The sequence below is a fragment of the Coregonus clupeaformis genome, chromosome 33 (genome assembly GCF_020615455.1).
Source record: "Coregonus clupeaformis isolate EN_2021a chromosome 33, ASM2061545v1, whole genome shotgun sequence".
Classification (NCBI taxonomy): Eukaryota; Metazoa; Chordata; class Actinopteri; order Salmoniformes; family Salmonidae; genus Coregonus; species Coregonus clupeaformis.
The window spans coordinates 5401645-5415738 of NC_059224.1; the positions used below are offsets into that span (position 1 = coordinate 5401645).

At 43.2% G+C, this 14094-nt stretch overlaps 1 protein-coding gene across 1 annotated transcript in view; it reads right to left on the reverse strand.

The window, feature by feature from the left end:
• The window catches only part of LOC121548541 (sodium/potassium/calcium exchanger 4), a 44750-nt gene that overhangs the window by 9827 nt on the left and 20829 nt on the right, over positions 1 to 14094 (reverse strand). The window contains exons 4-10 of the mRNA XM_041860009.2: positions 11986 to 12060; positions 11581 to 11665; positions 10978 to 11081; positions 9406 to 9480; positions 9262 to 9287; positions 9005 to 9058; positions 6897 to 6994 (exon numbers count right to left, since the gene is read on the reverse strand). Of these exons, the coding sequence (XP_041715943.1) occupies positions 6897 to 6994; positions 9005 to 9058; positions 9262 to 9287; positions 9406 to 9480; positions 10978 to 11081; positions 11581 to 11665; positions 11986 to 12060 (517 nt within the window). The remainder of the gene's footprint in view (positions 1 to 6896; positions 6995 to 9004; positions 9059 to 9261; positions 9288 to 9405; positions 9481 to 10977; positions 11082 to 11580; positions 11666 to 11985; positions 12061 to 14094) is intronic.

The window sequence follows — 14094 nt, forward strand, 5'->3', positions numbered from 1 at the left end:
TGTTAACTCATACCCAAATAATGTTGTTGACTCATCCTATACTCGTATTTGTGGCCAAAGCATAAATTGGAGAAAAAAAACTATTAAAAACTATCTCTGCTTGCCATTTCCTCAGGGGATGTCGTCATTCTCTTAGTAATTTTTTTGGGGTAATTTTTTTGGGGTAAACTCTTTTGTAGAAAGACATGACTTTACAATTTCAAATGACTGAAAATGTTTGTATTCAGTGCATTGTTAGTTGTTTGGATATCATCTATATCTAGGCCAATATGAGCAGGACGATTTTTTAAGTAAGAGAATATTTAACCTTTAACATTTAACTCGTCTTCTCATGAGATTAAAGTCTTATTTACAGTTTTACTGCAAGATATGAATTGCCACAATGATGTTTGTTCTTCAAATGATGTATTTTATTAAAACAGAAAAATGAAATGAAGTAAATAGCCAACATTATCTTGAAAAGGAAATAAAATGCTACATTGAAAAACAATGAATATCAGTCTTAAGTATATCTTTCAGATTTTACATAGTCTCAATTATTTTAAAATGATTAGATAGGGCCCTATAAAATATACAGTGAGCTCCTAAAGTATTGGGACAGTGACAAATTGACTGGGGTTAAACTGCAGACTGTCAGCTTTAATTTGAGGGTATTTTCATCCATAAATCGGGTGAACCCTTCAGAAATTGCAGCACCTTTTGTACATAGTCCCCACATTTTAGGGGACCAACAGTATTGGGACAAATTCACGCATGTATATTAAAGTAGTCAAAAGTTTAGTATTTGGTCCCCTATTCCTAGCATGCAATGATTACAAGCTTGTGACTACAAATTAGTTGGATGCATTTGCTATTTGTTTTGGTTGTGTTTCAGATAATTCTGTGCCCAATAGAAATGAATGGTAAATAATGTATTGTGTCATTTTGGAGTCACTTTAATTGCAAATAAGAATAGAATATGTTTCTAAACATTTTTATATTGATTACTCCATGGATATAGTCCTGAATGATGAGTTTGAAAGTTAGACGCACAAATATCATACCCCCAAGACATGCTAACCTCTCACCATTACAATAACAGGGGAGGTTACATTTTTTTTGGGGGGGTATGATATTAATCACTCATCATTATTCATGATTCCATCAGGACTATCTGTAATCATGGAGTAATCAATGTAAAAGTGTTTAGAAAGTGTTTATTCTTATTTACAATAAAAGTGACTCCAAAATGCCAATACATTATTCACCATTAATTTCTATTGGGCACATTGGACTCTGAAACGCAACCAAAACAAACAGCAAATGCATCCAACAAGTTTGTAGAGTCACACGCTTGATGTAATCATTGCATGCTAGGAATAGGGGACCAAATACTAAACGTATGACTACTTTAATACACAAGTTAATTTGTCCCAATACATTTGGTCCCCTAAAAAAATGGGGGGGGGGGATGACTGTGTACAAAAAGTGCTGTAATTTCTAAACGGTTCACCCTAAATGGATTAAAATACCCTCAAATTAAAGCTGACAGTCTGCACTTTAACCTCAGTCTTGGATCATTTCAAATGCAAAGTACAGGAGTACAGAGCCAGAACAACAACAAATGTGTCACTGTCCCAAAACTTTTGGAGTTCACTATTTGTTTGTTGTTCTTTCCCAAATTCAGTTCTCCATTTTGTTTTTCCAGGTTTCTGTTTTTCACTCTCAAAATCAAAAAAAACTTTTTTTATAAATAGAAAAACACAATTTGATGTTCGAAGTCCACAACAATGCTTAAACCACATCAGGAGACAACTTTTGAGGTCTGTGAAAAATCTGAGAAATGTTGAGATTTGGGTGTAGTTTTCCAGTGTGCAAAAGGCTGTTGTTTAGTGGTGTTTTTGTAGCACACATGATGGTAGAGTTTGCTAAACAAATACCCACTGGATTGATGAAAATAATCATGATATTCTGGCCCGATACTTTGTAGTTACCATTTAATTGAGAAGTTTTTTGGGAAAGCCTTTCCATCTACTGGAAGACGTTTCATTAGCATAATCGCTAACGGCTACACAAAGTGGTATATGCGCACACAAACGGGCATTCTCATTGCCTCTTCAGAAAGTTGCACGAAATACGAATCATTGATGCATTCTGTTCATGTCCTATGTTAATTCATTTTTCCAAGTTTAATTTTCAATACATTTAGTGGATTCCCTAGTAAGGCCAATAAAACATTTTAATATTGTTGAATTCCATTTTAATGCCTAGATTCTGTGAGAGGCCTAATTCTGTGAGAAGCCTACAAAAGGGAAGCACAGCCGTGAGCTGCCCAGTGACACGAGCCTACCAGATGAGCTAAATTACTTCTATGCTCGCTTCGAGGCAAGTAACACTGAAACATGCATGAGAGCATCAGCTGTTCCGGACGACTGTGTGATCACGCTCTCCGTAGCCGATGTGAGTAAGACCTTTAAACATGTCAACATTCACAAGACCGCAGGCACAGACGGATAACCAGGACGTGTACTCCGAGCATGTGCTGACCAACTGGCAAGTGTCTTCAATGACATCTTCAACCTCTCCCTGTCTGAGTCTGTAATACCAACATGTTTCAAGCAGACCACCAAAGTCCTCGTGCCCAAGAACACTAAGGTAACCTGACTAAATGACTACCGACCTGTAGCACTCACGTCTGTAGCCATGAAGTGCTTTGAAAGGCTGGTCATGGCTCACAACACCATTATCCCAAAAACCCTAGACCCACTCCAATTTGAATACCGCCCCAACAGATCCACAGATGATGCAATCTCTATTGCACTCCACACCGCCCTTTCACACCTGGACAAAAGGAACACCTATGTGAGAATGCTATTCATTGACTACAGCTCAGCGTTCAACACCATAGTACCCTCAAAGCTCATCACTAAGCTAAGGACCCTGGGACTAAACACCTCCCTCTGCAACTGTATCCTGTACTTCCTGACGGGCTGCCCCCAGGTGGTAAGGGTAGGTAACAACACATCCGCCATGCTGATCCTCAACACGGGGGCCCCTCAGGGGTGCGTGCTCAGTCCCCTCCTGTACTCCCTGTTCACCCATGACTGCGTGGCCCAGCACGACTCCAACACCATCATTAAGTTTGCCGACGACACAACAGTGGTAAGCCTGATCCCAGACAACAACTAGACAGCCTATAGGGAGGAGGTCAAAGACCTGGCAGTGTGGTTCCAGGACAACAAGCTCTCCCTCAACGTGATCAAGACAAAGGAGATGATTGTGGACTACAGGAAAAGGAGGACCGAGCACGCCCTCATTCTCAATGACGGGGCTGTAGTGGAGCAGGTTGAGAGCTTCAAGTTCCTTGGTGTCCACATCACCAACAAACTAACATGGTCCAAGCACACCAAGACAGTCGTGAAGAGGGCACGACAAAACCTATTCCCCCTCAGGAGACTGAAAAGATTTGGCATGGGTCCTCAGATCGTCCACAGGTTCTACAGCTGCACCCTTGAGAGCATCCTGACTGGTTGCATCACTGCCTGGTATGGCAACTGCTCCGCCTCCAACCGTAAGGCGCTACAGAGGGTAGTGAGTACGGCCCAGTACATCGCTGGGGCCAAGCTTCCTGCCATCCAGGACCTCTATACCAGGCGGTGTCAGAGGAAGGCCCTAGAAATTGTCAAAGACTCCAGCCACCTTAGTCATAGACTGTTCTCTCTGCTACCGAACGGCAAGCGGTACCGGAGCGCCAAGTCTAAGTCCAAGAGGCTTCTAAACAGTTTCTACCTCCAAGCCATAAGACTCCTGAAAATCTAATCAAATGGCTACCCAGACTATTTGCATTGCATCGACTTTATTCAGTCAGTTTGACACCTTTTATAAAAACTAGTCAACACTTCCTGTTCAGTTGTCAATCAAAGCACAGTAAATAGCCTATGTTCCACGACTCCGCGTGGCTGGCTATGTGAAAGAAAATAAATGAATGTGCCATAAAACAATTCGGCTAATTTGATTTCGACTCATCGTTACCACTTACATTACATGGGACACGGAAATTAACGAGCATCATGCCCTCTCCCTCCTCTGTGTAAAGAAATCTGACTGCAACCAACCACAGTGCACACAAATTGTAACGGGAGGCGAGACAGACAGCAGACTGCGTTTCCCTGTCATCGCTTGCTTTGTGACTGACAGGCACCTATCCTATCAAAAGATCGCTAGAAGATGCATAAAATCGGTCATTCTAGCGGGAGAGGGCTCGACGGACTAGCGAATTGAAACTTTTAAATGAAACATAGCCTAGTTAATATGAAGTTGAAAAGGTACCCGGCTGATTAGAGGACGGCCGGTGCTAATGGAAAACACTGTTCCAACCCAGAAAATAGGCTTTTTAACATAATTTTTAAAAAATTGGAAGGAAAACTATTTTCACTCATACTGTAATGAAATATTGGTAATATCTAATTGAAATCTGGAAACACTGGACAGTTACTTTAATGTGTAATAATGCCTTTTTGTGTTTACACATACTGCTAGTAAAATGCCTGGATGCAGTGTCTGATAAGGGTTCTATATTCAATTCTTAAGAGTTTATTAATTAGTGCCTTTGGAAAGTATTCAGACCCTTGACTTCTTCCAAATTTTTTTACGTTACAGCCTTATTCTAAAATTGATTAAATTGTATTTTTTCACCCCCTTCATCAATCTACACACAATACCCCATAATGACAAAGCAAAAACAGGTTTTTACAACAAAAATAACTGAAATATCACATTTACATAAGTATTCAGACCCTTTACTCAGTACTTTGTTGAAGGACCTTTGGCAGGGATTACAGCCTCAAGTCTTCTTGGGTATCATGCTACAAGCTTGGCACACCTGTATTTGGGTAGTTCCTCCCATTCTTCTCTGCAGATCCTCTCAAGCTCTGTCAGGTTGGATGGGGAGCGTTGCTGCACAGCTATTTTCAGGTCTCTCCAGAGATGTTCGATCAGGTTCAAGTCCGAGCTCTGGCTGGGCCACTCAAGGACATTCAGAGACTTGTCCTGAAGCCACTCCTGCGTTGTCTTGGCTGTGTGCTTAGGGTCGTTGTCCTGTTGGAAGGTGAACCTTCGCCCCAGTCTGAGGACCTGAGCAATCTGGAGCAGGTTTTCATCAAGGATCTCGCTGTACTTTGCTCCGTTCATCTTTGCCTCGATCCTGACTAGTCTCCCAGTCCCTGCCGCTGAAAAACAACCCCACAGCAGGATGCTGCCAGGTTTCCTCCAGAAGTGACGATTGGCATTCAGGCCAAAGAGTTCAATCTTGGTTTCATCAGACCAGAGAATCTTGTTTCTCATGGTCTGAGAGTCCTTTAGGTGCCTTTTGGCAAACTCCAAGTGGGCTGTCATGTGCCTTTTACTGAGGAGTGGCTTCCGTCTGGCCACTACCATAAAGGCCTAATTGATGGAGTGCTGCAGAGATGGTTGTCCTTCTGGAAGGTTCTCCCATCTCCACAGAGGAACTCTAGAGCTCTGTCAGAATAACCATTGGGTTCTTGGTCACCTCCCTGACCAAGGCCCTTCTCCCCTGATTGCTCAGTTTGGCCGGGCGACCAGCTCTAGGAAGAGTCTTGGTGTTTCCAAACTTCTTCCTTTTAAGAATGATGGAGGCCACTGTGTTCTTGGGGACCTTCAATGCTGCATATATTTTTTAGTATCCTTCCCCAGATCTGTGCCTCCACACAATTCTGTTGCAGAGCTCTACAGACAATTCCATCGACCTCATTGCTTGGTTTTTGCTCTGACATGCACTGTCAACTGTGGAACCTTATATAGACAGGTGTGTGCCTTTCCAAGTCATGTCCAATCAATTGAATTTACCACAGTTGGATTCCAATCAAGTTGTAGAAACGTCTCAAGGATGATCAGTGGAAACAGGATACACCAGAGCTCAATTTCTAATCTCATAGCAAAGGGTCTGAATACTTATGTAAGTAAGGTTTGTTTTATTATGTTTAATACATTTGCAAAAAAATTATAAAAACCTGTTTTCGCTTTGTCTTTATGGGGTATTGTGTGTAGATTGCTGAGGAATTTTTTTATTCAATCAATTTTAGAATAAGGCTGTAACGTAACAAAATGTGGAAAAAGTCAAGGGGTCTGAATACTTTCCAAAGGCACTGTATATAGAAATTGACATGCATACATTAACTAAGTAAACAAAGCTGACAGAAGCATTCCCTATATTTGGATATGTATTACCATAAGTCAGTGGGTTGATACCTCAAGAGACAAGCAGAAAAACATACTGCAGAGAAACACACTGAAATCTAGCATGCAGAAACACTCACTACATACAATAAGCAACAGAAGGTTTAGTAAGGCTAAACAGACAGGCGCTTTGACATTAGTGGAAAGAAAGCGGAAGATATGGGTCTCATCTACACAAGTTACATCCCGCTTATGACATTAATACCTAGATGGCTAGGTTGAGAGCGAGACAGGGAGCTAGAAAGAGGCAGATAGAGAGAGCAGAGTACTGTGGTAGGTACCTCTTATCCAGTATTAGTCAGCGTAGTAGATGGGGGACTGTAGAACTGCAACACCTTCACCACACTGACAGAGGAAGTCCTACCCAAATCCCATGAACCCACAAGTCCATATTCCAACCCACCTTCACAACCCAACCCAACCCAACTCAGCCAAGCTCTTTGCGATTGAACCAAAACAGCCATTCCCTCAAACGCATTTGATCAAAAAACAACCAATAGTTCATCTTAGCCCGAGTCCATTTTGGGAATTTGAAAGAAGACCAGTAGAGAATGTCTTCGAGAAGCCTTGGCGTGTACTATAGCCTGTCTGGTCAGCCTTACCTGCTGCTGTGCTGAGTATAGGTAATGAGGGGTCGTCATCCCCATAACAGGCTGTTTTACCGTCCTCCATCTCGCTGCTGGCCGCCGCGTTACCGTTGGCCTGGTTCTTGTCTTTACCCCCTTTCCCTGTGAACAACTTTTGCAAGCTCTGGTTAAACCTGGGAGAAGAGGGGAGAGCGGGACACTGGTCATTGGCTCCCTTGTTCATCAACAGCCAATAACTGAACTGTATGCAGTCGTGTGTGAATTCTAGGGACCAGTTTCCTGGACACAGATTAATACATTGACTTAATTCTCCATTTTAAAAAGGTGTTTTAGTCCAGGACTAGGTCTAATCTGGGTCCGGTAACCTGGCCCTATGTATACAGTAAACTGCAGCAAAATTGTTACAACTGTTCATGTGTACAATAACTGTGACAAACTCAGGTCCTGCAACTTCTGGGGAACGTGAAACCATGTTCTATATTTTACATCCTGTGTATTCACACTTATTTTGATAGGATATACAGCAACCCCTATGGACAGAATAGTCTGAAATAGTCAGTGAGTAGGCTATTTTCCGAGTGGCATTCATAATGGGTCATAGAAGGGCAGTCTGAGAACTCCTTTCCTCCTAACTAGACAGGAGACAAGTGATATCCAGTTAAGCCTGGTTCTCTTTAGCCACGGCAGAGGGAGGATTAAAGACTTATGGCTGGGCTGGGAGTGAGCAGGCTGGGGCTGAGAGACAGATTACTGGCAGCAGAAGTGACCTGGATGAACCAAGGCAAAAACAGACAGACCAAACCCTTCCGGCCCCCAGAAAATCAGGGGGGACTCAAATTCATTTCTTTGCATTGAGTCTTTGTATATTTCTTAGAAATATATAAGATATCTTAAAGAGATATTACAGAAATGTAAACCTCCCGCTTTGGGCTGGATGTTTCAAGGTGTAGTTCATACATGTACAATATATCACCAGAATTACTGTCTTACCTCAATTAGCCACCAAATTACTTGTGTGTTTACTGGAAGCTGTGCTTTGCCATTTTCCCTACATTTTCCCCCACATGGGCCAGCCCCCTAGCAATTCAAGTTCTAGCCAATGAGCTTCACCCCCTCGCCATTTGAGTGACAGCTAGCAAGATTAACACACAGCAGAGCGAGAAAGCAATGACGTGGTGCAAAAGCATGTGGACACGCCTTCAAGTTAGTGAATTTGGCTATTTCAGTCACACCCATTGCTGACAGGTGTATAAAACTGAGCACACAGCCATGACATCTCCATAGACAAACACTGGCAGAAGAATGGCTCGTACTGAAGAGCTCAGTGACTTTCAACGTGGCACCATCATAGGATGCCACCTTTCCAACAAGTCAGTTTGTAAAATTTCCAACAAGTCAGTTTGTAAAACTGGGTTTGGCAGATGCCAGGAGAACGCTACCTGCCCGAATGCATAGTGCCAACTGTAAAGTTTGGTGGAGGAGGAATAATGGTCTGGGGCTGTTTTTCATGGTTCGGGCTAGGCCCCTTAGTTCCAGTGAAGGGAAATGTTTATGCTACAGCATACAATTACATTCTAGATGATTCTGTGCTTCCAACTTTGTGGCAACAGCTTGGGGAAGGACCTTTCCTGTTTCAGCATGACAATACCCCCGTGCACAAAGCGAAGTCCATACAGAAATGGTTTGTCGTGATCGGTGTGGAAGAACTTGACTGGCCTGCACAGAGCCCTGATCTCAACCCCATCGAAGACCTTTGGGATGAATTGGCACACCGAATGAGAGCCAGGCCTAATCGCCCAACATCAGTGCCTGACCTCACTAATGCTCTTGTGGCTGAATGGAAGCAAGTCCCCGCAGCAATGTTGCAACATCTAGTGGAAAGCCTTCCCAGAAGAGTGGAGGCTGTTATAGCAGCCAAGGGGGGACCAACTCCATATTATTGCCCATGATTTTGGAATAAGATGTTCGACGAGCAGGTATCTGGCCATGTAGTGTATCTGCACATATGTGAAGAAGTACACCATTTTTTGGGGGGACCACTTTTGGATCATTAGCTCTACTTTCAGAACTACTGGCTAAAAATTAAACAAAAGTACCGGATAATTTCTTCAAGATATCCCCCCTCAGTTTCATTGGCCGCCCTGAGTTTTGTTGTGTCACAGACTTAGTAGTGCATCACTTACTTCATGATGAGGATGTATCCACAGTACATGAGCACCAACACCAGGCTCTCCCACCTGAGACGGACAGAGGAGCACAGGGCCAGACACAACCAATGAAATCCCGTTATCTCCAAATCACCCAATATAGACCAATGAAATCACATCACAGTAACCCAATAAAATCACTTCATATCACCCAATAAGGAGCAGAGTTCAGGTGCACAACCAATGAAATCCCATCATATCAAGGTAATATTTCAAAAGGGCTGATCACTTACCACACCACCTTCTCATCGTAAATGAACTGGGGAACAAGAGCATAGGCAGAAATTAAAACAATGCCAGTTAGGGATTATTCAATAAATACAGTGTTTATGGTCGCAATCAGTACATGTTACATGCATTTTAATTGTCAGACTTACCGCAATAAGCGCGAGGATAGACAAGATGTAGTAGAATGAATCTCGGAAAACAGACCACCAACCCAACATTACGACCTAGAAAGAGAAACAGTCCCTGTATACAACCTGAAGTGTCTCAGACTAGAAGTGCTGATCTAGGATCAGGTCCCCTTGTCTACGTACAGTGCATTCGGAAAGTATTCAGAACCCTTGACTTTTCCAACATTTTGTTACATTACAGCCTTATCCTAAAATGGATTAAATTGTTTTTTCCCCCCCTCATCAATTTACACACAATACCCCATAATGACAAAGCAAAAACAGGTTTTTAGAAATGTTTTACAAATGTATAGAATAAAATTAACGAAAATATCAGCTTTACATAAGTATTCAGACCCTTTCCTCAGTACGTTGTTGAAGCACCTTTGGCAGCGATTACAGCCTCGAGTCTTCCTGGGTATGACACTTCAAGCTTGGCACACCTGTATTTGGGGAGTTTCTCCCATTCTTCTCTGCAGATCCTCTCAAGCTCTGTCAGATTGGATTGGGAGCGTTGCTGCACAGCTATTTTCAGGTTTCTTCAGAGATGTTCGATCGGGTTCAAGTCCGGGCTCTGGCTGGGCCACTTAAGGACGTTCAGAGACTTGTCCCGAAGCCACTGCTGCCTTGTCTTGGCTGTGTGCTTAGGGTCGTTGTCCTGTTGGATGGTGAACCACCCTAGTCTGAGGTCCTGAGCGCTCTGCAGCAGGTTTTCATCAAGGATCACTTTGTACTTTAGTTAGGATCGAGGCAAAGATTAACGGAGCAGTCTCCCAGTCCCTGCCACTGAAAGACATCGTCACAGCATGATGCTGCCACCACCATGCTTCACCGTAGGGATGGTACCAGGTTTCCTCCAGATGTGACGATTGGCATTCAGGCCAAAGAGTTCAATCTTGGTTTCATCAGACCAGAGAATATTGTTCCTCATGGTCTGAGAGTCTTTAGGTGCCTTTTGGCAAACTCCAAGCAGGCGGTCACATGCCTTTTACTGAGGAGTGGCTTCCATCTGGCCACTCTACCATAAAGGCCTGATTGGTGGAGTGCTGCAGAGATGGTTGTCCTTCTGGAAGGTTCTCCCATCTCCACAGAGGAACTCTGGAGCTCTGTCAGAGTGACCATCGGACCCTTCTCCCCCGATTGCTCAGTTTGGCCGGGCGGCCAGCTCTAGGAAGAGTCTTGGTGAATCCAAACTTCTTCCATTTAAGAATGATGGAGGCCACTGTGTTCTTCGGGACCTTCAATGCTACAGAATTTTTTTGGTACCCTTCCCCAGATCTGTGCCTCGACACAACCCTGTCTCAGAGCTCTGCGGACAATTCCTTCGACCTAGTTCAGCACTCCTGCTCTTTGTGAATACTGGCCCAGAAATATGCTTTCCAAGACTAACGATGGCTGTGAGAAATTGTTAAACTACCAGACATCTGGACATGGTTCCCCTACTTCTCAGTCCTAAAGTGATCCAAACGCAAATGCTGCACTATACGAGACCTGCATGCACACATGCATACGCACACAGAAACACAAAACACAGAAACACAAACACCCACACACCTGTCCGGCGAAGATTCCGCACACACCGATGATGCACAGGATATTGAAGACGGCTGAGCCAACGATTGTCCCCACCCCCACGTCACCGTGGGTGATGAAGACACCTGCACAGAGGGAGGCAGCCAACCACAATCAGCCCTGACAACAGCCATCTGGGAGATGTGGTGTGTGTGTGTGTGTTTTTTTTTATTTGGATATATTGGTGTGTTAAACTCTGGTGAACAGATGCACGTAGAGCCTGTCAACAGACTGTGGGATGCGATGATTAACAAGGAACATTTTCCGGTGCGTAGATTGTTTTTGGCACTGAACATTTGGACAAAGCACAATTTTGCAGGTGTTCACATCTTTTGAATTTCAGAAGGGAGAGGGGACATTTGGTCCATGCTTTGTCTGAGAGTTTCCGTTTAGGGGGGGGTGGAGACTTCTCTAGTCTGGTTAATATCTTATCTCATACATCTCTCCCCAGAACATAATCCAGCATCTGACGCAATTATACACGATTTTACTTCTGGGTTTCAGAGATTATGTGTCGATGTAAGTGAGTGTGTGAGTGAGCCTGTGTGTGCCGGTGTGTGCGTGCGGTGGTGTGTCATATCTTACCAATGACGGAGGCAAACAGCTCTGGAGCAGAACTCCCAGCTGCCATAAAAGTGGCTCCGGCAACATCCTCACTTAGATCTAGTTTCTGACGGACAGAAAGAGAGGAGAGAAAGAGAGGAGAGAAAGAGAGGAGACCAGAGTGCTTATTCAGGGTGAGCTTCCCAAAAGCTTTGTAGTTAAATGTGGCACTTCATTTATCTCCACACCCAAACCAATCATAGAATAGCGAAGTACTTCATTAGGAATATTTCATTCAGTTCTCACAAAGAATATTGATTATCTAAATTATTACTTGAGAAGTAAAGTGCCACCCTAGCTACATAAGGCTAGGGTCACAAGGACCTAATATCTCTGGCCAGTTTCACCAGATTGTGTTCTAACAAGGGTGGGGGAAAACTGTCTCACCTCACAGATCTTCTCCAGCGATGTCACAAAGTAGTCGTCACAGATTATAGCCAGGGCCAGGAACATATAGAGGGCCTGTGGAGAGACGGGAGACAATAGTCAGGGTGTCTGTGTGTGTGTGTCTGTGTGTGTGTGTGTGTGTGTGTGTGTGAAACGTTAACTCAGCATTAATTGGCTGAACTGATAGGAAACTTGGCAGATCAAGGATTTTTACTGAAGGAGGAATGTAGGAGAGGTGAAGGATGACCCTAGAGAACACTATCGACCAATCCCAAATCGACCCCTAGCACATACCTGCTAGGTATGATGTAGATCTGAGAGGATTAGAAACATCTAGGATCCCATACATAAGGTAAGAAATGTGGAGAAGATTCTACCTAACATATCTGAAGGATGTAACAGCTACTACTAGGTAGAATAACACCCATCTGATCCTCTGATTTGGGATTGATCCAATCATTTTGAAAATTGTATGTCATTGCTTAGATATTAACTGCAGTGCGTACTGCATAATACCCCCCTAGCCTGGTCCCAGATCTCAGTTTGCGCTGTATAGCCTTCACCTATGATCATTGTCTTGTCAAATAACCATAGCAGTTGGCAAAACATCACAAAGAGATCTGTGACCAGGCAATTGTTCCTTAGCATTGTGTGAGTGAGAAAACCCCCCCAATTATATTTCAGTACAGCTGACGTGATAGATATATAAATTATAGATCAAGACTGTCATCACGGGGCTGCAGAGAGGTTGATGTGCTCCAACCCATCCACAGGGGGCACTGAAGGACCAGCAAATAATTGGCTCCAATTTACCATTCATCCGCTCATCTCACCCTCATAGCGTTACATTAAATGAATCAAGATTCCTCTTAGTTTCACACCTATTACATGTGAGATGTATTTTAAAATCTTTACTTATACAGTTAAGAACAAATTCATATTTACAATGAAGACCTGTCAAATTGAGAAATGGTTCCTAGACCAGTGCTGAAACCGGAAGGGAAAACTCCTAGACCAGTGCTGAACACAGCCTGGCAAACCCCTAGACCAGGGCTGAACACAGCTGGGCAAACCCCTAGACCAGGGCTGAACCCAGCAGGACAGAACCCAGCAGGACAGGGTTCGCTGTTAGTGAATATATAGGAGCGGGCAGGCGCCCCTGCTTTGGGTCAGAATAGTGTGAGATCAAGCTGGTGTGGTGGAGAAAGGAGACATAGCCAGTCCATTCAACCCTTAAAAGGGTGTCCAATCAAAAACACATATTTTGACCAATGGGTAAAATAAATTAAAAATTGGGGTGACTAAATCAGTGGAGGCCAGACAATAAAAGCGGTCAAAAATCAGAAAAATAGCATCGCTTCCGGAGGCTATAAAACAATAGAGGTAAGATAGATATAGATTTTGAGACATGACTTGTAGTATTTCATATTTTAGTATACGCTTTCACATATTAATACGAAATTCCTGTTCATTTTCAAAGATGTCTCACAAAAACAAGCATAGCTCTGTGAAATGTCAACAGAGCACTGAGTGTACCGCAAGCTTTTTAATTTCAAAACCTTTTACATTTAATTCAGTTCGTGTCATGTTCATTTGGCTTTTTGCGACCACCACACGTAAAATCCTCAAAAGTCTCTGTGAGAAAGCGCACCGCTCTGTCAACAGAGCTTGTTGCGTATTATCGGATGTATTAGGTTACGAAATCCGACTTTTTTGATATAAATGTTAATGATGTGTTAGAGAAAGACCCCACTGAACGATTCAGAACTTGATGATATTTGTCTTGGTAAAATGTATTTTATAACATAAGTGAAATGTCATCACCAAAGTGCGTTTTCACCCACTATGAGCAGTGAGTGGACACCCTAACCTTCGTACCCTGCCCAGAGACATCTCGTGATAATACTATGGTGGGGGTACCAGACGTTTCATGCCCACTGAAACCGAGGGGGTCACATTTCTATTTTCAGGATAACAAAATACAAGATATAAACAGAATTAAATGTGAAGATATTGAATTAAGCCATCATTGCCCCCTCAAATATTTGTGGTGAAAACTCCAGCCATCATTCTAAGACCACGGTCAAGTCATTCCCGTATTACTTACAC